Source organism: Somniosus microcephalus, chromosome 24, assembly GCF_052327205.1.
Source record: "Somniosus microcephalus isolate GS21.2 chromosome 24, FLI_Smic_1.0, whole genome shotgun sequence".
NCBI lineage: Eukaryota > Metazoa > Chordata > Chondrichthyes > Squaliformes > Somniosidae > Somniosus > Somniosus microcephalus.
The window spans coordinates 45,165,164-45,190,670 of record NC_141010.1 but is presented as its reverse complement, the minus strand read 5'-3'; the positions used below and the strand labels follow the sequence as shown (position 1 = coordinate 45,190,670).

Here is a 25,507-nt window from a genome sequence, read left to right as displayed (position 1 = left end):
CAAGGCAACATTGAAGGAAAGGAGAAAGAAGTATCTCCAGCAAATTTGTTGGTCTGTTACTTCACAATTTAATCGAGCACTGCTTCAATCTGCCCTGCACATATAGGTGGAGTTACTTGGCAACAGGCCAAAGAATTTACTTTCAACTAGTTTATTTGTAATACAAGAACATAATATTGATTGTAATGAATGCTGAATTGATTCAGGTCCCCCAATGGTCTAGTCACAGGTAAAGGTGCCAAGCCAGAAAGATGAGCAAGTCCCAGGTTTAATTCCCAAGCTGCCCTCAGTTTGCTGCCATCAGCTTATGTGGCAACAGCCATGTTTCAGTCAGCCTTGGTAAGGAGAAGTAAAAAAATAGCCAGCGTTTCACTCTGCTGGAAAGCACGAATAACACAATAAGGGTATGTTGGGCAAGAACAAAAGCAGACTCAAGCTGTCAAATCAGCAGCCAACACTCTCAGTCTCGGCTCACTCGTGGCCAACTCTGGCAAGGCACTGGAGGGTAGGGGAACTACAGCCCCTGAAAATGTCTTCAGGGAATAAGGAGAGAAAAATAAAGGCGGAATCACAAATCATTTCAGTAATCTTGTAACTCGGTGGGGCTTTTATTTAAAATAAAAGACAGAAAGTCAAATCAGCAGCAGAAGAATCACACTACTAATGAGTCCAAAATCGTTGCAAAATCACACCTTGACGAATTAACCTGTACTGCTTGCTGACTTGTACAGGCCATTGTGAGTACAATAACACACAATTATTCCATGCTGTATTAGAACACAGTGTTAACATCCCAGCAGCCTGTGTAGTGGTAACACAGGACACCATCTGTTTCATTATTTTTTGATCGTGCAGCATTCCCATAATAATTAACAGACTGGATCAGTGTATTTAGTCACATTAAGTGAACCTGCATTTTAGAAGAACACCACACTCTAACAAGGGCGAATGATCATCGTGAGTTTAGAATGTGAATCACTGTGCATGGGGATAGAGATCAACATTAGCACAATGCTTAAAAAAAAACTTTTATTCTACTGTGCAGTATGAAACTATAGGTGCTAAATTAATCTTTGCATTCTTTTTGTTTGCATTTGGGCAAATGAACATGAAACAGCAAGGCCATGTTTCATTTTTGATGGTTATTAGCAAAAAGAAAAAAAATGAACAGAGACCCCCATCAATGTTCCCGTTAATTTTTTTTTGGGTGCGGGGGCCCTGTAAGGCCAATCAAAATATTGCGCATGCGCAGTTTTCCCCATTGATAAGCCAGAAAGCCAGCTGTGCGGGAGGTCCGGCCGCACAGCTTAAAGTGAACATTGGACCCCCGCGCATAGAGCGGGAGTGTTCGCGCTAACACGATTTTCCCACTACACACGGTAAATGGTAAAACCGTAATAGTTTGTAAGAATGAAATAACTCCCGTAGTTAACAGTGCGAACAGCTGATTGAAGCTGCTCAAAATCTCCACTTTCTGACTGCCTCCCGTACCTATGAGCAGTTTGAACAGCTGATGGAGACTTCGGGCAGCTTTAATTTGCTGTTCACAACTACTGGAGGAAGTCAGAAAGTGGAGACTTCTGGTAGCTTCAACTTGCCCATCTGACTTTCCCTGAAATCAGCGGTAAGTGCACAAAATAGTCGGCGCGCTTAATAAGTTTTATGTTGCGCCTTTGTAATTGACTCCAATGGTAATGACAGATGGTTAGCGCCATTTGCCCGATACAAGGGGCTGTCTGTGATTAGCACAGACAGGGTAAGTGGTGGGGACAGTACCATCAGAAGCACTTGTCACGCTGTTCTAAAGGATACTTTCCAGGACCTCCCCAATGGCTCAGTGTTTATACCAAATAGTTTTGCCGTACATATCAGGAAGGGCTCCGATTCGATCTCAGCTCTGTGCTAAATTAGCTGATTTCAGGTGAGGCAGTAGAAATGTTACAATTGATTCTAGGGATTAGAGAAGGTAATGTGGGCAATGGAGTTTTAGACAAGTTGGAGTGAAGTTAATATACAGAGCTATATGCAGGGCTCGCTCAATATTTACCTTATATTGAGGTTGGGGGTTTAACTGCTTCCAGTAGAAAAGTCAGAAGGTCGAGGAGTTTCGATCCGCATGAATCAAGAGCTGAAAGATTATCTTGCATTTCAAATCAGGATTAAAAGTAAACAGAAATCCATGTGGGGGAGAATTGACTGATTGAATAGATGTGGGTGAGACATAATAGGTCAAGGGTTGCTTTTAATTCTGACTTCCTTATGCATTCCTTGCCTTTAATTGGAAGTACATTTGGTGGAAGGGAGTGGAGAGGCAAGAAAATAAGGAAGGATGTTTCACACACTACCATTTCTCTTTTTTTTTAAAAAGGTATAGCTCAGGTAGGTGTTCTGCTGATGTACAGTGTAGTCTTGTTTTAACAGCTAGCTAGAGAGACAGTACTCTTAACCTTTAACATGTAATATTTATTTTTAATAGACTACTTTTAGCGCCCCGGAAAAATTAGCCTCCCCTCCCCCCGCAGCCGAAATTGAGTGGTAGCGCCCCAAGAGGGAAGCGGGGTGCTACTGGAAGCGCCCCGCCTCCCTCTTGGGGTGCTGCGAGGGAATATCGCGGTGCAACGTGCTGCGGTATTGCAGACCTTCCGCCCCTTCTTAAAGGGGAGGGGCCTTGTGCAGCGCGACCGGGGCCCAGCTGGGCCACCAGGGATCGGAGTGCCGGCAAAAGAGCCCGGCACTCAAGAGAAGTGCCGGGCTCACAGAGCGCAGCCAGCACTCTGCAGGTGGGCTGCAGAGGAGGCCGGGAACGGCAGCGGAGGCAGGTGCTGGCAAGCGGCCGGCAACAAAAATGGCCACCCGGCACCTCACCTTTAAATAGCGCCGCCCCGGCCGTAGGTAGGCCCCCCTGACCCCGTTGGACATAGCGTCCGGTGGTAAGTCAGGGGTCGCTACCGAAGATCGCGGCCGGTGCTTTGCGCACGGCGATGACATCATCTCCGGTGGCGCAGCACCGCATGGCGCTAGCAGTTAGCACCGCTGCTAACCTCCCACTGAATTTCACGGGAGGCGTTGGTGGCGCCAGGCCCGGATGCGAGTTGCTTTGCGCCCCATTAGCGCCCTCTTAGGGCACTAATGGGAGGCACAAAGCAACCAAATTTTTCCCCCTAAATGTTATATTGAAAATTATATTAATTGTTCCATGAACTTGTCATGCATTGTTAAATTCAGAAGGCCAATTCACAATAATTATCTTCTCTCTTCTCTTAGGCAGTCCCTCGGAACAGAGGATGACTTGCTTCCACATTGAAAATGAGCTCGCAGGTGACTGATCAGTCCAATGCGGGACCTACAGTCTCTGTCACAGGTGGGGCAGATGGTGGTTGAAGGGGCAGGTGGGTGGGGTGCTTGGGTTGACGTGCGCTCCTTGCACTTGGCTTCCATTTGCTCCCGGCGAAGAGACTCGAGGTGTTCGGCGCCTTCGCGGATGCTTCTTCTCCACTTTGTGTGGTCTTGGGCCAGGGATTCCCAGGTGTCAGTGGGGATGATGCACTTTTTCAAGGAGGCTTTGAGGGTGTCCTTGAAGCGTTTCCTCTGCCCATCTGGGGCTCTCTTGCTGTGCCGGAGCTCTGAGTAGAGCGCTTGTTTTGGGAGTCTCGTATCGGGCATGCGGACGATGTGACCCGTCCATTGGAGCTGATCGAGCGTGGTCAAAGCTTTGATGCTGGGGATGTTGGCCTGAGCGAGAACACTGCCGTTGGTGCGCCTATCCTGTTAATGAACTTGCAGGATTTTGCGGCGGCAGCGTTGTGGAACCTCTCCAGTGCTTTGAGGTGCCTGCTGTACATGGTCCATGTCTCTGAGGCATACAGCAGGGCGGGTATCACTGCTGCTCTGTAGACCATGAGCTTAATGCCGGGTTTGAGGTCCTGGTCTTCAAACACACTCTTCCTCAGGCGACCGAAGGCTGCACTGGCACACTGAAGAGTGTTGGACTTAGTCATCGACGTCTGCCCTTGTTGACAATAGGCTCCCGAGGTATGGAAAGTGGTCCACATTATCAAAATCCATGACAAGGCCTTGGACAGTCGGGGGGCAGTACTGTGTGGCAGAGGCAGGTTTGTAGAGGACCTTTGTCTTACGGATGTTTAGTGTAAGGCCTATGCTCTTGTACGCGTCGGTGAAGGTGTTGACGATGGTTTGGAATTCGACCTCTGAGTGAGCGCAGATGCAAGCGTCGTCTGCATACTGTAATTCAACGACAGAGGATGGGACGCCCTTGGATCTGGACTGGGGGCGATGGAGGTTGAACAGTTTCCCAGTTGAACAGTTAATTATATAATTTGAAGAAATTACAATAGGAATGAGTGCTAATGGGAAATAAAATAACAGCCAGAGTTCCTGGATCCTGATCGCTGTCCAGTGCCCCTGCTGGAAAGTACTTGTGTGTATATCAAATGAGTATCTGGCTATGATCTCTCATGGTTTAATAGCCTACCAACACTCATGAAGAATGGCCACTTGGCCAGAAGGTTGCTTGCGCCTTTGGCACCGGGTTTAGAGGGATAACTTATGAGGGCCAGCTGCATAAACTTTGCTTGCATTCCCTCGAGTTTAGGAGATTGAAGAGTGATCTGATCGAGGTGTTTAAAATGTTTGATAGGGTAGATACAGAGAAACTATTTCCTCTGGTGGGGGAATCAAGAACAAGGGGACATAATCTTAAAATTAGAGCTAGGTCATTCAGGAGTGAAATCAGGAAACACTTTTTCACACAAATGCGCAGTTGAACTTGGGAACTCTCCGCTGAAAGGCTGTGGATGCTGGGACAATTAGAACTTCCAAATCCGAGCGCGATAGACTTTTGTTAGGCAAGGGTTTTTCAAAAAAAATTATTCATTCTCGGGATACAGGTGTCACTAGCGTGGCCAGCATTTATTGCCCATCCCTAGTTGCCCTGGAGAAGTTGGTGGTGAGCCGCCTTCCTGAACTGCTGCAGTCCATGTGGTGCTGGTGCTCCCATAATGCTGTTGGTTAGGGAGTTCAAGGATTTTGACCCAGCGATGATGAAGGAATGGCAATATGTGTCCACGTCGGGGTAGTGTATGACTTGGAGGGGAACTTGGAGATGGCAGTGTTTCCATTCACCTGCTGCCCTTGGTGGTAGAGGTTGTGGGTTTGGGATGTAGCAAGGAATAGGGAGCAAATGTGAAAAAAATGGGAGTTGAGATGCAGATCAGCCATGATCTAACTGAATGGCCTCCTGCTGTTCCTAAATTAGCCCATGAAAAACCATTCTGTTCAGGAGAGATGGGGAGTAAACTGGGTAAAAATAAAGTAAAGCAGGCCCATTATATCGATTTGATAATGAAGAGCTGGTTTTGCTAATGAATGATATTTAGAATTCATGGATTTCTTTTCAGTGGAATAATTCAGGTTCCACCCTGCTGTGCACCGACAGCTCTGGCTCAAAAAACAGAGGCAATAATTAGCACTGACAGCAAACACAGCAAAGAGATTCATCCCCGTGTACCGAAAATCCATTAGGGCTGTAAACACTTGGCCATCTCAAACAGCCAGGCACATGGCTCGTGTGAGGCCTGAACATGGCCGATGGGGGGCATGGCTCGTGTGAGGCCTGAACATGGCCGATGGGGGACACGGCTCGTGTGAGGCCTGAACATGGCCGATGGGGGACATGGCTCGTGTGAGGCCTGAACATGGCCGATAGGGGACACGGCTCGTGTGAGGCCTGAACATGGCCGATGGGGGACATGGCTCGTGTGAGGCCTGAACATGGCCGATGGGGGGCATGGCTCGTGTGAGGCCTGAACATGGCCGATGGGGGACACGGCTCGTGTGAGGCCTGAACATGGCCGATGGGGGACATGGCTCGTGTGAGGCCTGAACATGGCCGATGGGGGACATGGCTCGTGTGAGGCCTGAACATGGCCGATGGGGGGCATGGCTCGTGTGAGGCCTGAACATGGCCGATGGGGGACATGGCTCGTGTGAGGCCTGAACATGGCCGATGGAGGGCATGGCTCGTGTGAGGCCTGAACATGGCCGATGGGGGACAAAAAGGCTTATGAAATATTTAGAGGGCATTCTGTAAAATAACTAGCTGAATACTTCAAAAATCAACTTGAATAATAAAATAAAACCTCAGCAAATGTATAGCTTAAATAAATTAAATATTTCTTTTTTTTTAATCACGGTGTTAGACTGCAAGGGAAAGCAATGGTGAAGTGGAGAAAAAATCAATGAGATGTTAAACACGCTCTACATGTATTTGAATTATTCCCAAAATGTGAATTTTATGATTAAGAGCAGTTTATCGAAGGATTAATTTTGGTGGGAGGATGTGAAAGGTGCTTGGGGACTTTAAAGTCTGAGGAAAAATGAATTCAGCATGTCCCTATCACAGAGTACTGACACTCGAGTACAGTACTGAGGGAGTGCTACACTGTCGGAGGTGCTGTCTTTCGGATGAGACTTTAAACCAAAGCCCCGTTTGCCCTCTCAAGTGAACGTAAAAGATCCCATGCCATGCAAGAAGGCGGCTCACCACCACCTTCTCAAGGGCAAGTAGGGATGGGCAATAAATGCTGGCCTTGCCAGCAACGCCCACATCCTGTGAACGAATGATAAAAAAAAAATTATTTCAAAGAGCAGGGGAGTTCTCCCCCAGTGTCCTGGCCAATATTTATCCTTCAACCAACATCACTTAAAAAAAAAAAAATCTAAAAAAAATCTGGTCATTGTCACATTGCGGTTTGTTGGAGCTTGCAGTATGCAAATTGGCTGTCGCGTTTCCCTGTATTACAACAGTTCCATTGGTGAAAAAAGTTGCATAAGCTGCTATTACTTGAAACTCAGCCTATTCACAAAAACTGTATTAATTTATGGCAGAATGCTAAGATTACTCTCCTGTTAACTCTGAGCTTTGCCAGTGCGTGGCTGTGTCACACAGACCAGGAAGATCCAGGTAACACTCCAGACTGTGCTGAGATAGCCGATCCCATCTGAAGTATCACAGAGGACTTGGGGCAGAAGAAAAATATGGGATCTGATCAATATCCAGTGACCCTTCTGGGAGCGCACTTTCGTTGATCTCCAATGAAGAGATTTGGTGCGGCAATTAAGAACAAAGGGACATCATCTTAAAATTGGAGCTATGCTATTTAGGAGGGAAATCAAGGAGCACTTTTTCCACATAAAGGGTAGTAGAAATATGGAATTCTCTCCCCCAAAAGGCTGTGGGTGATAGATTTTTGTTAGGTAAGGGTATCCAAGGGGCATGGAGCCAAGGCGGGTAAATGGAGTTGAGGTACAGATCAGCTGTGTTCTAATTGAATGGCGGAGCAGGCGCGTGAACAATGTTTCCTGTAATTTTTTTGGGCCATGCAGCCCCTTTAACAAGCTACGAGGCCCATTCAAAATTCCACGCGTGCGCATTTTTTTTCCATTTAAAAGCCAGCTCACCGGCTGCGCGGGAGCTCAACAGCTTAAAGGGAACATTGCTCGAGAGGCTGAATGGCCTACTCCTGTTCCTATGTTTCTATACAACAACAACTTACATTTATATAGCACCTTAAAACGTAGTAAAATGTCCCAAGGGGCTTCACAGGAACATTATCAAACAAAATTTGACACCGAGCCACATAAGTAGATATTATGACAGATGACCAAAAGCTTGGTCAAAGAGGTAGGTTTTAAGAAGCTTCTTAAAGGAGGAGAGAGGTAGAGAGAACGAGAGAGAGGTAGAGAGGTTTAGGGAGGGAATTCCAGAGTCTCTGCAGCTGAAAGCACGGCTGCCAATGGTGGCGCAATTAAAATAGAGGATGCGCAATCAACACCTCCTATGTCAATCAACACCTCCTATCCCAGCACTCTGTCACTGGGCAAGACAGATACTGAGAGTGCTGTGCTGAAATACCGTCTTAGTACCAATCCAGATCAGTTGGAAGTTACATTGCGAGTGATAATTGCCTTCACAATCTTTCAGGAACAGGAGGCTTTTTGGATGTCAGCACCTAGTTTATATATTATATAAAACCTTCAGTTGCATTCAGATTTTACCACCTCAATACCCTCGCTTTCTTCAATGTGGAGCAGCAGATCAGCATGGGCCATGAATTTCTTCACATTGGTTTTAATGTCATGCCCCAAGTGACCATCACAGCAGTGGCTTCAACTACCTCACGTTTTTGTTTATTCTCTGCAGTACTGAACGTTACTTTTCCAGCACATTCTTGATGTTATACCCAATTTCAAATTCCCAAACCCATTTCAGACAGTGGCAGGCAACTTTCCTTATTCAGTAAAGGCAGCGAGACATGGACGGTCTACTATGCTTCGTGAACACCACTATTCCATGACCAGCTAACAGAATGAGCTCTTCTGCGAGTTCATTCCCGTTCTGAATTTCCTTAGAGGCAGAAAATGCATTACTGCAAATAGCTCCATCTAGTGGTTCAGCTGATAAGTGGGAAAGATACCCAAATAGGAAACCCAAGTCTATACACACTTTTATATTTGCTGGTGTGCTGTCTGCTGCAACTGCCAAGGGCACATAATAACAAGGAGGAGCTAAACTGCATGCCTCTGACTGCATCCTGGACTTGACGGTTTCTGGGTCCCAAGTGTGGTCATTGGAAGCACAGGAAAGTATGTTCCCGTTTCCTATTGGTTCTCCTACATGACTGAGGTAAATGTAAAAAGAGAGGTGAGTTTCAGCTTGAGCACTACTCCCCTGGGACCCCAGGAACAATACAAAACTAACTTTAATGTTAATCAAGGCCGGGATCCAATGGAGACCATCTGACTGGGAGTCTAACATTCTGAGACTAAAGCTTCCACACAGTCCCGATCTATACATTAAACATCAATTCCAATGTTTTCTTTACTCAGTGTTTGATGATTTAACATAAATGATGGCAGCTCATGAAGGATTTAGACAAGAGTAAATAGAGAGAAACTGTTTGCAGTGGCTGAAGGGCCGATAACCAGAGGGCACAGATTTGGAGTGATTGGCAAAAGAACCAGAGGCGACATGAGGAAAAACTTTTTTAAGCAATGAGCGGTTAGGATTTGGAATGCACTGCCCGATAGGGTGGTGGATACAGATTCAATAGTAAGCTTCAACAGTGAATTGAATAAATACTTGAAGAAAAAATTGCGGGATATGGGGAACGAACAGGGGAGTGGAACTAACTGGATTGCTCTTCAAAAGAGCCAGCGCAGACTCGCTAGGCCGAGTGGCCTCCTTCTGTGCTGTACTATTCTACGATTCTGTGAATCTGTTATAGCTGTTGTATAATTAGTTGTACTTTATTTCCTCACAACATATCAGATTTGATCATAAATCTTTACCTCTGAAGGAATCTTTCATAAGTCTGTCGGTAAGCGAATCCTGCCCTTCGAACACGCACGTTTTCCATTAAACCTAAATATTCCACCTGGTGCTGGCAGCGACGCTCGTCAAACAGTAGCGGAGATTTCTGCTCATTGGGCTTGATACAACGGACATAGTAGGGCTCCTGCCAAAGAGAAATGGTCATCTATAAATTGTCATATATAATGTAGAAAACACTTCCGATGCTACTAATGACAGTCACACAACACCAGGTTATAGTCCAACAGCTTTATTTGAAATCACAAGCTTTCGGAGCGCTGCTCCTTCGTCAGGTGAAGTGAAGAGAAGCATACAGGCACAGCATATATAGTCAGAGAAAACTGCCAGGTGACTATATATGCTGTGCCTGTATGCTTCGCTTCACTTCACCTGACGAAGGAGCAGCGCTCCGAAAGCTTGTGATTTCAAATAAAGCTGTTGGACTATAACCTGGTGTTGTGTGACTTCCTACATTTGTCCACCCCAGTCCAACACCGGCATCTCCACATCATGACTAATGACAGTGAACTTTGTATAACAGATGTGATCGGCTGCTACTGAAATTGTGTGTAGATGTATCACAACAGTATCTTAAAACTGTGCATCATCCTTAGGGTACCACTTAGTGCATTGGTGCCAACACAATACAGGAACAATTGCACTAAAGGCAATATTGTGTGTTACTCTTAAATCATTACCTCAAATTGTTCCCACAATCTGTACCCTCCAGTGCTTGTATAGCACAGAATTCTGTCTCCATAAACACCCCAAATGTTTGGAAGTTGACAATTGTACTCCCAGGTGTTTTGCACAGTTCAAGGAGAGACAGTACAAACATTTCACAAATCCACCCATTACACATCACTGAAATCACTGGATGTTGTCAGTAGAATTACATAGAATATACCAGCATAGAAACAGGCCATTCGGCCCAGCCAGTCCATGCCAGCGTTTATGCTCCACTCGAGCCTCCTCCCATCCTTCCTCATCTAATACTATCAGCATAACCCTCTATTCCCTTTTCCCGCATATGCTTATCTAGCTTTCCCTTAAATGTATCTATACTATTTGCCTCAGCTACTCCCTGTGGTAGCGAGTTCCACATTCTCACCATTCTCTGGGCAAAGATGTTTCTTCTGAATTCTCCATTTGATGTCTTGGTGACTATTTTATATTGATGGCCTCTAGTTATGCTCTTCCCCACAAGTGGAAACATTCTCTCTGTATCCACTCTATCAAAATGTTTCATAATTTTAAAGAGCTCTTTTAGGTCACCCCTCAGCCTTCTCTTTTCAAGAGAAAAGAGACCCAGCCTATTCATCCTATCCTGATATGTATACCCTCAGTTCTGGCATCAGCCTTATAAATCTTTTTTGCATTCTCCTCAGTGCCTCTATATCCTTTTCATAATATGGCAACCAGAACTGTATACAGTACTCAAAGTGTGGTCTAATCAAGGTTTGATCCAAGTTTAGCATAACTTCTGTGTTTCAATTCTGTCCCTCTAGAAATAAGTCCTAGTGCTTGGCTTGATTTTTCTATGGCCTTGTGGCCTGCGTCGCAACTTCTAGCGATTTATGTGTTTGTACTCCTAGATCCCTTTGCTCCTCTACCCTATTTAGATCCTTATTTTCCATTCCATGCACAATGTGCAGACAAATAAATGGACACATGAAGCATGCAAGTGTCATGATAATAATGCAGACATAAAACAAAATAAAGTGGATATAACAAACTGTACAATTTAACACGTATAATTCATTTACTAATACTCGTTAGTAGCTCAGGGAATAATATTAAATATTCTGGAAATTGAATCTGAGGTTGCACCTTGGGGAGATCTTTCAATCACCACATTACAGGAAGTATTTTGTTAGAATCAAAACTGCAAAATAATTCAAACTCCTGATAATGTCATTGGGCCATGGACTGAAATAAAGGATAAATTAATATACCAGACTTAAAGAAAGTCACTTCACACAATAAGGAAAGAACTGGAGAAAATAAATTGGCAAATAAAAATTGGGGAAAGGAAGAAGCATACAGAGCAAGAATTTTTGAATGCAAATATTGAAGCAAGTGGAGGAGAGAAGGAGAAAGAGTGAGGGAGAGAGAGGAAGGGGAAGAGAGAGGGAGGACATGAAAGAGGAGGGGATGAGGAGGAGATGGAAGAGGTAAGAGGGAATAAAATGGGGGAAGAGGAGAAAAAGGAAGACAAGAGGCAATTGAAAATCTAATCAAGATTAAAAACAATACTGGAATCTGTTCTGAAGGGTAACACAGAAAACATTAACATATCATTTTTTTTCCAGATGCATGTTGCGCTGAACTGCATTTTTGTCACTTTTTTTCCAGACATTTAAAAAATCCGTGCGAGTTTGTACCATTTACTGAAGTACAACATCAGAATGACGATGTTTTTCCAACATTGATTATTTAATAAAACAACTTAGACCTGAGGACAAGGCAGCCATGCAACTTTTGTATATTGATATAGGCTATTACAGATGCTTACAGAAAGGCCAGCTTGCAGAATGAGACAGGGATTTGTATTAGGATCTCTCTAGGACAACAGCACCAAGCTTTCACTATTTTACCAAATATAAAGCAAGACCAAAAATTAAATGTACTGAATCAGCCCAGGATGTTGTTCAGTACACAATATATGTGCAAGGCAGGTGCGACAGGTCTCCAGTATTCTAGATGCAGACGGAGGTGTTTAGATCCCATTGGAAGCTTTACTGTAGAAGTTACAGGGACATGGGTATAAAAGTCAGCACCAAGGTGCTGAGCTTCTGTGTAAAAGGGGCAAGGGCATGTCTACTGAGATACATTGGTGCACATTTTCGGAGACTCCGCTCTCAACAGGCAGTTTCACTCTGGGGCTGCAGGTCAGCTGATCAAGCACAGAGGTCAGTACTCCAGATCCACAGGCCCATTGAGCGAGATTCTAGGCTAGAAGCAGAACCCTCCAGAAAGTTATTCCAAATCTAGTTTTACATACGTACTACGTTAAAAAAATAGAAACTAGTTATAAAATTAGAATCCTAAAAATTAGCATTAAAATTCCAGATCAGGTCTACGGTTGTCTTAGAGGATTTACATTGCCACAAGTATGAGTTTGGTACTGGTGTATATCATCTATATTGCAATACCAGTTTATTACTAAAAAATTTAAGCATAAAATCTTTGATTACAACCCTACTAGGCATGACATAAATTCATTTCAATACCCCTATGGTGTTGAGTTAACAACACTATTATTTGAGCTACATCACTGCGCTGGAGAAATAATCCCAACAAATTAACTGTGGTACATTTCAAGGAGGATTCAAGGATTTAGGGCAGCTATTGTCGGTAGGATAACAAACCAAAGGTGTAATAATAGAGGGATTTGGAGACTGCAAATATCACAAATGGGACAAGGGTGTAATCAATCACCACTGTCAGCTTAGATGGTTAGTGTCCCTAAAAGTAAATCAAAAGAAACCGGCCAGCATTCTGCCTCGCTTCATCAGGCAAAAAGCAATCCTGGAAGCACAATGAGAGGTAAAGAGTGCATCATCAGACAGCTTCCCATGACAATGTTATAAATCAGGTCACGAAGAACACTGTACAAAGACACAGAACCTCCCTCGTTCAGTTTCTGCTCAGCAGATGATCAGAACTCAGCTTTAATATCCCCAGGCCAGACCCATCAGCAGAAACACAATTCAAAACAGGTACAAATCTGTGGTATACAAAGCACATTAAAGTCACTGATGATTACTTGAAGCCATCTGAATTATTTACTTTGTACTGTGTTTCACCAAAAGTGCTTTTTGCCTCTCACATCTATGGCTGTAAAACTATACATGACTGCAGCAAAGTTCACATACATTGACATTTAAAGGAAACCTATTGCTTTGTTTTCAACAGCCCACTCAATCCTCAGGCACACCAACTAAAGATTCCTGATACCAGCTGGGCAATGCTGAGATATGGGAAGAAGCCAACAAAATCCCACACAAAGAACCCGCTACAAAGACATTTTGTAACTCTGTACAACTGCAAAAAGAAAAATCCAATTCTTACAAAAAAGGTATGAACTTGAATTATGCTTGTTGCCTCCCATCTTTCCTCTCGCTTGTCCCTCCTTCAAAATCCAATCCATTTTTTGTCGAGGATTTAATATAAGGTTATGTGCATGCGATGGTTCCTTTTAAATGGCCAGAAGTTAAGTAATGACAAAATTCCAAACTTAAACTTCAGAACTTCCCAGGAGTACTTGTACCTAATTTCATGTCAGGCTAGTTCAGTTCATTTCAGCATTAACATGCCTTTCATTAAGTATCTAAAGACTGAAAGAGAAAACAAAAAGGCAGAGGGGTAAAATTCCTGACAGTACATCCTGCTCATGCGCCCATTGACAAACAGAAGTTGGAGAGGGGAGTATAATTTCATCTCATCCACGGAGAAACGAATTTCACATGCAAGGCATCTTTACTTGCCCCCACACCACTACCTCCAGAGACTCCCTGGATCTATTCTTGGCTTCTTAATCTTCCTTAGCTGCATGTTGCCCCTTGGCGCCATTTTTTTTTATTAGTTCCTGGGATGTAGACATTGCTGGTAGTGTTGCCCTCGAGAAGCTGGTGGTGAGCCGCCGCCTTAAACCGCTGCAGTCCTTGTGGTGAAGGTACTCCCACAGGGAGTTCCAGGATTTTGACCCAGCGAAGATGAAGGTACGGCGATATACTTCCAAGTCAGGATGGTGTGTAACTTAGAGGGGAACTTGCAGGTGATGGTGTTCCTATGCGCCTGCTGCCCTTGTCCTTCTAGGTGGTTGAGGTTGCGGGTTTGGGAGGTGCTGCCGAAGAAGCCTTGGCGAGTTGCTGCAGTGCATCTTGTAGATGGTACACACTGCAGCCACTGTACGCCAGTGGTGCAGGGAGTGAATGGAGGTGGTGGATGGGGTGCCAATCAAGCGGGCTGCTTTGTCCTGGATGGTGCTGAGTTTCTTAAGTGTTGTTGGAGCTGCACTCATCCAGGCAAGTGGAGAGTATTCCATCACACTTCTGACTTGTGCCTTGTAGATGGTGGAAAGGCTATGGGGAGTCAGGAGGTGAGATACTCGTTGCAGAATACCCAGCCTCTGACCTACTCTTGTAGCTACAGTATTTATGTGGCTGGTCCAGTTAAGTTTATGGTCAATGGTGACCCCCAGGATATTGATGGTGGGGGATTCGGCGATGGTAATGCCGTTGAATGTCAAGGTGGCTTGACTCTTGCTTGTTGGAGATAGTCATTGCCTGGCACTTTTGTGGCGCGAATGTTACTTGCCACTTATTAGCCCAAGCCTGAATGTCATCCAGGTCTAGCTGCACTTGGGCATGGACTGCTTCATTATCTGAGGAGTTGTGAATGGAACTGAACACTGTGCAATCATCAGCGAACATCCCCACTTCTGACTTTATGATGGAGGGAAGGTCATTGATGAAGCAGCTGAAGATGGTTGGGCCTAGGACACTGCCCTGAGGAACTCCTGCAGCGATGTCCTGGGGCTGAGATGATTTACCTCCAACAACTACAACCATCTTCCTTCGTGATAGGTATGACTCCAGCCAGTGGAGAGTTTTCCCCGATACCCATTGACTTCAGTTTTACTAGGGCTCCGTGATGCCACACTCAGTCAAATGCTGCCTTGGTGTAAAGGACAGTCACTCTCACCTCTGGAATTCAGCTCTTTTGTCCATGTTTGGACCAAGGCTGTAATGAGGTCTGGAGAAGAGTGGTCCTGGCGGAACCTAAACTGAGCATCTTCTGCAGTCATGTGGTCATCTTCCACATGTATGCCAGAAACATCCAGCTCTATATCTCCAGAATCTCTCAACTGCCTCTGTGGGTCATGCTGCTTGTCCAGCATCCAATCTTACATGAGCCGCAAATTTCTTCAATTAAATATTGGTAAAACCGAAGCCATCATTTTTGGACCCTGCCACAAACTCCATATTATTGCCACCAATTCCATCCCCCTCACCGGCCATTGTCTCAGGCTGACCCAGACTGGTTGCAAACTCTGCATCATATTTGACCCGAGTGAACTTTTGGTCCAGTATTGTTTCCAGCACAAAGACTGCCTACTTCCACCTCTAACATTGCTAGCATCCACTCCAACTCAGGCCATCTGCTGCAGAACTCCTCCTCCAAGAGTTTGCCACCTCCATACTTGACTATTGCATTGCCATCAGGGTCAGCACCCCATTCTCCACCCTCTAAACTTCAGCTCATCCAAAACTGCACTTCCCATATCCTATCCCATATCACTCATTCCTTGCTAAGCTACATTGGCTCCCCGATGCCTCCAATTTAAAATTCTCATTCTCATGTTTAAATACCATCATGCTCCTTCCTATCACTGTAACCTCCTCCAACCCTACAACCTCCCCTCCCCACCCAAACTCTTAGTTCTTCTGACCCGGCCTTTTGTGTATTCCCTTCCCCTCACCTCATCATTGCGGCCGTGCCTTCAATCATTTAGGCCCCAAGCTCGAGAATTCCCTCCCTAAATTCCTGCAGCTCTGCACCTCCATCTCTTTAACCAAACTTTTGGCTACCCCTACTAATATCTGCTTCTTTGGCTCAACGCCCTTTTTATTTTGATTATTATACCTCTGTGAAGCACCTTGAGACATCTGTCTACATTAAAGGCGCAATATAAGTGCAAGTTGTCATTGCTTCAGAACCTTTGATTCTTATTTAAATATTCTTTCCTCTTTAAGTAGCCATCATTGATTTTCCTTTTGTCCCTCTTTTCCAATAACTCTTAAAATCACAGCTGAGTTTTGGTTTTCTGTACTGCTCTATGCACACATTCCAACCTTGAAAAATGAAATCCAGATAGTACATTATCCCATTGTGCTGGTATTCCATTCTGCTGTAGCATGGGACATCATGCAGGTTCTGCCCTGTGACTCTCCTTATTGTGATCTACTGATTTCCGCAATGTCATTATAAAGAGCCATCTCCCACAAAGGAGGAGGCAGAGAAAATAATCCCACATTGCCATTGAACATGTAGCACTCAGGTCTAAAGCAACAGTAGCAGACCTGAGAGCTAGATACCTACCCACCATCTTATCTGGGGACAGTTCATGCCCCAGGGAGATGTGTTGGAAGATTCTATTTTTAAAACCTTAACACAAGAGGTGAAGAGCTTGCAAGACTGAAGAATTGCAGAACAGGACTTTTGGGAGAGAGGGTCACAAGAGTTAAGAGTGCAGAGTCTTGGGAAGCAAGCTGTAAACCACACTCTACATCCATAACTATTAATGTCTCCACAAATGAATTATGTCACTGGTAAGAAAAATCTTAGATTAGAGTTTGGTCATTTGTGCATAGGACAATAAAATAAAGGCTGTTATTTGGTGATTTTTCTTACCAAATTTAAATATTGAAGATTTTTTCGCAAATATAGGCAACAGGGAACTGCATATGTTCTAATTACATAAACTAAAACTATTCCCCTCTCTCATTATATGCTCTTCAAGTCAGAGCCAGCGTTTAGCTATGGAGGCTGAATTCAGACATTCTTCTCGACAGGGATGTACCCATTACATAAGGCTACAGAGCAGACCTACCTATGCAAAGAAGCATAGTCAGTCTGTCATTCATTCATTCAGTTCTGTCCACATACAGTCGCACCCTCTCACCATTGGCCTTCCATGTATTTCTTTTTCCAGCTGGGACCCATTCCATCATCTTCAAAGGGTATCGCTCTTCAGCCATATGGTGCACAAATCTGAGCTATCACAATCTTCTCAATACAACATGCTTTGTTACTGCATGCAGGACCACCACAGAATAATGGAACTTCTTAACTGTCTGTGAAGTTTGAATAAATGAGGAAGAATCGACTGTGCGTGTTCATTTGAAAGTCCCTGCGCCATTAAAAATACTAAATTAAAAAGAAAAAATATGTTCCCTTAATTTATAACTAGATATTATTTTCAAGAAAAAAAGCACTTAAATGAGAACAAATCTCCCACTGCCTCCATCACCTGCAGTGAGGCTTCGGCTGTTTCTGAGACAACAGCCACTAATGTTCAGGTTAAATAGAGAGGAAAAAAATTGGGGAACATAATTTGCACAATAGCGAGTACAACGATCAAAGAGGACATTGAGATCCAGGGGCAGAGCCAAGGTCGCTGGACTGAGGTGGGGTCACCGTCCAGATTTGGCCGACTCCGATTAACACCATCACGACAAGATCCTCCAATGTTGTGCTGACATTCGCATCAGATTCAAAGCGGCAATGCGATCGCAAATTTAAAAGTTATGTTAGCGAGTAAATTATTTGTAGCCAGTTTTGGTCGAGTCCTGACATACAAAATGGGCCAACTTCAAAGTGATTGGGGGAGGGGAGTCACTGCTGCAATCCTAATTCCATTTTTTTTTAAAGAATAGTCATGGTTAAAAGGCAGAAGCAAAGATGTTCCTTCTCAGAAGGTCACATACACGAGCAAACTGTGGTTCTACCTGTCGGTTAATAAATAGTACCTTTGTAAGCTACTGTAATGTTTTAGTGAAGGTACAACAGTAAGTGAAGCATGTTGACTTTAAGATAAAGAACAGAAAACACACCAAAGACATTGGCTCCTAGGTCAGCATAAGTTATGTCAATGGCTGATAAACCGTAGTCTGACAAAAAGAAGCACTCTGATTGAACAAGCCGACAGCTCCCTGTCTCCCGCATTCACAATCCAATTATTTAGTCTCTTCAATCGATCTGCACAATAGTCATCTGTGATTCACTATCCCTAAAATCAATAGAGAGAGAGCCTTTCATGTCCAATAAGAAAGTAGAAAAAACACCTTCATGCAGAGATTCCTCTCTGATAAACAGCAGAAGGCAATTTAGTGTTGGATTTTAACACACAATGGCCTAGATTCAGTATAGCCACGTTTGGGGCGCTACAGCATGGCGTTCGCTAACTTTTGCGCCCGGCGCAACTTAGCGCCACCTTCGCCGATATTCAGTTGCATCGCCCCAAGAGGTTGCTGCTGCGCTAAAGCAGGCGATGCATGACTATCATTAGGCGCTAAGCCGGCGATCTGGGGTGCAAACACCGAAGGCGGGCGCAGCGAGTTGCTCATTGAGGGCAGACAGTCAGGCGCCGGTCAGCACTTAAAGGGAGAGGGTGGAATTGTTTGGCTGCCACGCCCTGCACACTGCAGCCCTAAGGCAAGGCCTGAACACTGCTTCTGGAACTGCTCCACGTCCAGGAGAATGAAGAAGGCCAGGGAGAGAGCGCAGCGCTTCGGCGAGGGTGACCTGAGGCTGCTGGTTGGCGCAGTGGACCGCAGGCACCATATCTTCTTCCCTGAGGGTGGCAGGAGGCCGCTGCCCGCCGAATATCGGAAAGCATGGAGGGAGGTGGCAAACAGGGTCACGTCCAACAGCGTGGTTGGCAGGACACCAACCCAATGCCGGAAAAAATTCAACGACCTCACTCGGGTTGTCAGGGTGAGTACCCTTTCCAGTATCCTCCTCATCCCTGCATGTGCACCTCACTTTATGGCCAAAGGGGCCTGAAAGCCCTAATGGCCAGCCCTCATCCAGCAGCTATGGGACTGTCATGAAAAGCACTTGCACATTCAGGACTTTAGACACTTGTCGGGGCTATTCGACCATGGGAGGCAGTGCAGGCGAGATCCGGGCTTGGCACTGTACTTAGAGGCCGTCCTCTCTTTTGCAGGGCAAGCTGGCGCATAACAGAAGACAGCAGCGACAGACCGGGGGAAGCCGTCCTAACCTGAAACAGCTGAGCGACCTCGAGCAGCGAGCGGAGCGGATCATGGCAGGCCGGCTGAGTGGCCCCATCGCCACTGGAGATGCTGACCCTGTTCTGGGCACCAATGGCAAGGTCATCACCTTTTTGACCTCTCTCTTTCCACTTGTGCCTCACACCAGCATCCTTTGCCACTATCAAACCAATGCAGTGCACAGCAGCACTCGTGCCTCCCTCGCTGCCGCCCTGTCCTCACTCTAAAGCAACTCTTGTGCCTCCCTGCTTTCAGATGGTGACTCGCCAGGTGATGAGGCGGCCCCTCAAGCTGGCACTGTGTCCGAGTCAGACAGAGGAGGAGGAAGAGGAAGCCGGCCCATCGGGGACACCCTCAGCCGAGGCAGCCCATGGCCATGATGGTGACACGTCTTCCCTGGAGGGGAGCAGGGGGGAAGGGTCAGAGGAGAGTGAAGCTCCGGGGACCAGCGGGCTGCAGCAACGCAGGAGGGGTGGGGAAGCTCGGCGGCCTTCTCCCCGGAGGGTGAGTGCGGCCTCCAGTCCTGCTACGGTGAGCGCAGAGGAGGTGCGGCTCCTAGCAGAAATGGGCGCCCAGGCTGAGCGCAGGCACACTGAGCTCATGGCTGCAGTGGCAAGGATGCCTGACTCCATAGAGTCACTGGCAAGGACTGTGCAGGAATTCGGGGCAGCACAGGCCAGGAGTCTGCAACAATTCAATGCAGCACAGGCTAGGAGTCTGCAGGACTTCACGGCAGCACAGGCTAGGAGTCAGCAGGACTTCGCTGCATCACAGGCGGCTTCTAGCCAAGTGCTCAGTCGTGCCGTGCATTCACTGGCTGGTGTCATGCAGACACAGACCAGGGCCACACGGGCACTAACTGCGGTCACCCTCGCTGGATCGGCCAGGCATCGCCGGGGCACTCGCCGCGTCGCAGCAGCCCAGCAGTCTGTGCTTCAGCAGATTGCTGCGCATGCTGCAGTGCTGGCCCGTGCGAGTGCCAATGTATCAGCCGACCAGGGAGTGCCTGTGATCTGTCAGGTTGGCAGCATTCCTGCAGCCAACACTGTGACTCCTCCATTGCAGCTGCCACCAGCCGTTGGACAGACTGATGCCGCCCAAGCAGAGTTGGAGCAGTCAGCAGCCGGCCCCTCCAGGCCCAGAGCTGGTCCAGGCCGACCCCAAAGGGCATCTGCCGTCTCACCATCTGACCCTCAGCAGCCTTCCCCCAGCCTTGCTGCAGCCACTGGGGTCCCATTGAGGAGGAGCTGCAGGGCAGGCAGAGGCCAGTCACGGAAGCGAGACAATTCACCCTCGCAGGGGAAAAAGTAGGTGGTGTGGCCAAATGTTTTGTTTTATTTATAAAGGCCGAGACTGGTGTATTTGTTTTATATTTAAAGGCAGAGACTGGTATATCTGTTTTATTTATAGAGGCCGAGACTGGTGTATTTCTTTTATAGATAAAGGCCGAGACTGGTGTATTTGGGTTTTTTTTGGGGGGGGGGGGGGGGCGGGCGGTTCTCTTCATTAGTTTGTCATGTGGGAAGGGCACAGAGGTATCACAGTAAAAAAAAATTCTTAAATCGCACTGTCCATGTTTTCTTTTGGAAGTCCTGGTTGCCCTGCTCGGCTGAGGGCTTGTGGAGCGGCTACATTCATCTTCTGCCATTGGCACAAGCCATTCCCTGAGAGGGGGCCTAGAACAGAGTTGCAATAAGCCGCCGACAGGCAGCCCTTGCACTTTCTGCCTCCCTCCCGTGCTGGTCCTCCTCCTCCGGTGGTCCTCCAATGTCTGCTGGCAGTGGCTGAGTCCTGCGGATAGCCAGGTTGTGCAGCATGCAGCACACGACAACGAAATGGGAGACTCGCTCAGGCGAGTACTGTAGGGCTCCCCCAGAACGATCCAGACAGCGGAACCATTGCTTCAGCACGCCGATTGTTTGCTGAATGATGTTCCTGGTTGCTTGATGGCTGTCATTGTATCGCTCTTCAGCAGGGGTGCTGGGCACACGGAGCGGGGTCATCAGCCAGGTGCACAAAGGATAGCCTTTGTCCCCGAGAAGCCATCCTCGTGGGTGAGGCTGGGCCTCGAACATGTCTGCCACAGAAGTCTGGCGCAGGATGAAGGCATCGTGGCTGCTGCCTGGAAAGCGGGCATTGACAGCTAGGATGAGCTGCCTGTGGTCATACACCAACTGCACGTTGAGCGAATGGTAGCCCTTCCGGTTGCGGTAATCCTCAGCATTCTCTAGAGGTGCCCGCAAAGCCACATGCGTGCAGTCAATGGCGCCCTGCACCATGGGGAAGCCGGCTAATACTGCAAAGCCCATTGCACGCTCTTGCTGCTTGTCCACGGTCATGGGGAAGGAGATGAACTGACGTCTCCTTCTGAAAAGGGCATTGGTGACCTGGCAGATGTAGCAATGTACCGCGAACTGGGAGATGTTGGAAATGTCCCCAGTAGCGGATTGGAAGGAGCCGGTGGCATAGAAGTTGAGAGCCACTGTCACCTTCACTGCCACCGACAGAGACGTCCTGCTCCTCTCAGCTGTGGCTGCAGATCTCCGCGAAGCAGGTGTCAGATCTCAGTGACCACCGCCCTTCTAAATCGCAGCCTCCGAACACACTGCTCCTCAGACATGTTCAGATATGAGAACTGTTGGCGGTATACCCTGGGTGGGTAAGGCCTCCTTTGCCAACGCCTGTTGGCCCTTCTCCGTCTGGCCATGACTGGCACTCTCTCAGGGAGTCTCTGAGCCCTTTGAATGCAATGGAGAAGCCCAAAGTTTCCACCCATTGCAGCCCCCATTATATGTTTCCAATCAATGCGATGACACTGAAGTTAAAGACAAGTGCAAAGCTCTGGCCTGAAGCCACAAGTACCTGTGCGAGTGTTGAGCCAAACCAGAAAGCTCTCTACCTTTGTCTCTCTCCAAATATCCGTCTCTCACAAAGAAGGAGTGGAGCAAAATGGCTGCCATTTATACTGCAGGAGGAGTCCCCTTTAATTAGCGCCCCCCCCCCCGCGACTGAGAACCGTTCCCCTCCACCAGTCGCGGGGGGGCGCCAGGCGCACAATAGGCCGGCGCCACTGAATTTCCGATTCAGGGCGCACAAAGGGCGTTGCACCATGAAATGACGTCAGGATCTGCGCGCGCAAAGGTTTTGCGCCGCCGCTAAATCTTAACTGAATTTCGCGAGAGGCGCAGATCGCGTCACGCCCGGGCGCTAGCCGCTTAGCGCCCCACTTCTCCTCCTCCTAAGGCACTAGCGGCTGGCGCTAACAACTGAATTTCTAGGCCAATTACTTTAGTTTCCTGTTGACTAAATTGTTACTGCAATCATCACACAATTATCTCTGGCACTTCTCTTCCCATTATCCAGTCATGTTTTTTGTTCTCTAGTTCAGACAAAATAAAAATGTGTTTCCTTGACCCAAGAGTGAAACATCAGGCACTGGAAATGTTTGAAAGCTTCAGGAACAGTTTTCAGCCAAATTCCACTTCAAAAAACAATTGGTCAGTACTGCAAACAGTTTATTAGCAGCTTTCTAATTCAACCATACTGAATCTTACAACAATTGCTCGTTTTATACAATACATCCTCCAACATCATCAAGACTCAAAACTTAAATTTCTATTAGCCCAACACTCTGAGGAGTCCTGTAGGCATCTTATGTAATGGTTGACGCTATGATGGCCTGAGGAGCGAGTTGGGTAGGATTGATTGGGGAATGGCACTCAAAGGGTTGACGGTGGATAGGCAATGGCAAACATTCAAAGACCGAATGGATGAGCTACAGAATTTGTTCATCCCAGTTTGGCATAAAAATAAAACAAAAAAGGTGACTCAACCGTGGCTAACAAGGGAAATTAGGGCTAGCATAAGATCCAAGGAGACGACATATAAATTGGCCAGAAAAAGCAATAATCCTGAGGATTGGGAGCAGTTTAGGATTCAACAAAGGAGGACAAAGGGATTAATTAAGAAAGGGAAAATAGAATATGAGAGTAAGCTAGCAGGAAACATAAAAACTAACTGTAAAAGCTTTTATAGATATGTGAAGAGAAAAAGATTGGTGAAGTCAAGCGTAGGTCCCTTACAGTCAGAATCAGGGGAATTTATAATGGGAAACAAAGAAATGGCAGACCAACTAAATTCATACTTTGGTTCTGTCTTCACAAAGGAGGACACAAATAACCTCCCAGAGATGCCGGGGAACATAGGGTCTGATGAAAGGGTGGAACTGAAAGAAATCAGTATTTGTAGGGAAATGGTGTTAGGAAAATTGATGGGACTGAAGGCCGATAAATCCCCAGGGCCTGATAATCTACATCCCAGGGTACTTAAGGAAGTGGCCCTAGAAATAGTAGATGCATTGCTGGTCATCTTCCAGAACTCGATAGACTCTGGAACAGTACCCATGGATTGGAGGGTAGCTAATGTTACCCCACTATTCAAAAAAGGTGGTAGAGAAAAAGCGGGGAATTATAGACTGGTAAGCCTGACATCGGTAGTGGGGAAAATGCTAGAATCTATTATAAAAGATGTAGTAGCAGAGCACTTGGTTAGCAGTGACAGGATCGGACAAAGTCAACATGGATTTACAAAAGGTAAATCATGCTTGACTAATCTACTGGAATTTTTTGAGGATGTAACTGGTAAAATAGATAAGGGAGAACCAGTGGATGTGGTGTATTTGGACTTTCAGAAGGCTTTCGATAAGGTCCCGCATAAGAGATTAGCGTGCAAAATTAAGGCACATGGGATTGGGGGCAAGGTATTGACTTGGATAGAGAACTGGTTGGCGGACAGAAAGCGAGAGTTGGAATAAACGGGTCGTTTTCCGAGTGGCAGGCAGTGACTAGTGGGGTACCGCAAGGATCGGTCCTAGGACCCCAGCTGTTCACAATATGTATTAATGATCTGGACGAGGGAATTGGATGTAATATCTCCAAATTTGCAGACGACACAAAGCTGGGTGGGAGGGTAAGCTGTGAGGAGGATGTCGTGAAACTCCAGTACGATTTGGACAGATTGGGTGATTGGGCAGAAACATGGCAAATGCACTATAATGTGGATAAATGTGAGGTTATCCACTTTGGTGGCAAAAACAGGAAGGCAGATTATTTGAATGGCAATAGGTTGGGAGAAGGGGAAGTGCAAAGAGACCTGGGTGTTCTTGTGCACCAGTCGCTGAAGGTAAGCATGCAGGTGCAGCAGGCGTTTAAGAAGGCAAATGGTATGTTGGCCTTCGTAGCAAGAGGGTTCGAGTACAGGAACAAGGATGTCTTGCTACAGTTGTACAGGGCCTTGGTGAGACCGCACCTTGAGTATTGTGTGCAGTTTTGGTCGCCTTACCTGAGGAAGGACGTTCTTGCCATGGAAGGAGTGCAGCGAAGATTCACCAGGCTGATACCTGGGATGGCAGGAATGACGTATGAGGAGAGATTGTGTCGATTGGGATTATACTCACTGGAGTTTAGAAGATTGAGAGGGGATCTCATCGAAACCTATAAAATTCTGTCAGGCCTGGACAGACTAGATGCAGGAAGGATGTTTATGATGGCCGGGGAGTCCAGAACCAGGGGTCATAGTCTAAGGATAAGGGGTAAGCCATTTAGGACTGAAATGAGGAGGAATTTCTTCACCCAGAGAGTGGTGAACCTGTGGAATTCTCTGCCACAGAGGGCGGTGGAGGCCAGTTCATTAAATATATTCAAAAAAGAGTTGGATATATTTCTTAAGGCTAAAGGGATCAAGGGATATGGGGAGAAGGCAGGGACAGGGTACTGAATTTGGATGATCAGCCATGATCTCATTGAATGGCGGAGCAGGCTTGAAGGGCCGAATGGCCTAGTCCTGCTCCTATCTTCTATGTTTCTATGTAAGATAACAACCTGTTCCTGTTCTCTTAGCTGGAGGAGGGAGATAGCATGAGTGTGAGTAATTGAAAGTAAAACATAAAAAAAGTTAATTCTATATAAATATACACTGCAGTACCTCATTATAAATACATATTGTTTATAGTTTTCTCACTGGAAAGAAACCATAAGCTATTTCAATATTAGCAGATGAACTCTTAATGTCTTCATGCACTATTTTACTGGAGGCAGTAACCCATTTATTTTAAACAGATTAATGCCTCCTTTTAAATTGGCAGAGTAATGTCATACAAACATGGCAATGGCAAAATCTGGACTTCCGAACCCAGGCAGAGAAACAGAGATCCTTCTCTGCTGGAGGATACTTCCTACTGGGTACTAATTCAGGACCCAATGTCCTTTTGGGAACTATCTCCAAGCACTGGGCCTTTTTAAGGTTTGGAACTGTG

The 25,507-nt window shown here is 46.3% G+C and overlaps 2 protein-coding genes across 12 annotated transcripts in view; one reads left to right on the top strand and one right to left on the bottom strand.

Annotated features, from left to right (window-relative positions):
- The window catches only part of LOC147101461 (unconventional myosin-Id-like), a 561,768-nt gene that overhangs the window by 360,156 nt on the left and 176,105 nt on the right, over positions 1-25,507 (bottom strand). For both annotated transcript variants that reach the window (XM_085966597.1, XM_085966598.1), the window contains exon 15: positions 9,370-9,536. In XM_085966597.1, coding sequence (XP_085822723.1) covers positions 9,370-9,536 — 167 coding nt within the window. The remainder of the gene's footprint in view (positions 1-9,369; positions 9,537-25,507) is intronic.
- The window catches only part of LOC147101462 (uncharacterized), a 165,891-nt gene that overhangs the window by 117,555 nt on the left and 22,829 nt on the right, over positions 1-25,507 (top strand). For all 10 annotated transcript variants that reach the window (XR_015073473.1, XR_015073475.1, XR_015073474.1 and 7 more), the window contains one exon: positions 13,310-13,472. Coding sequence is in view for 2 of the 10 variants with exons in the window: in XM_085966599.1 (XP_085822725.1) it covers positions 13,310-13,472 (163 nt within the window). In the remaining 8 variants the exon portion in view is untranslated. The remainder of the gene's footprint in view (positions 1-13,309; positions 13,473-25,507) is intronic.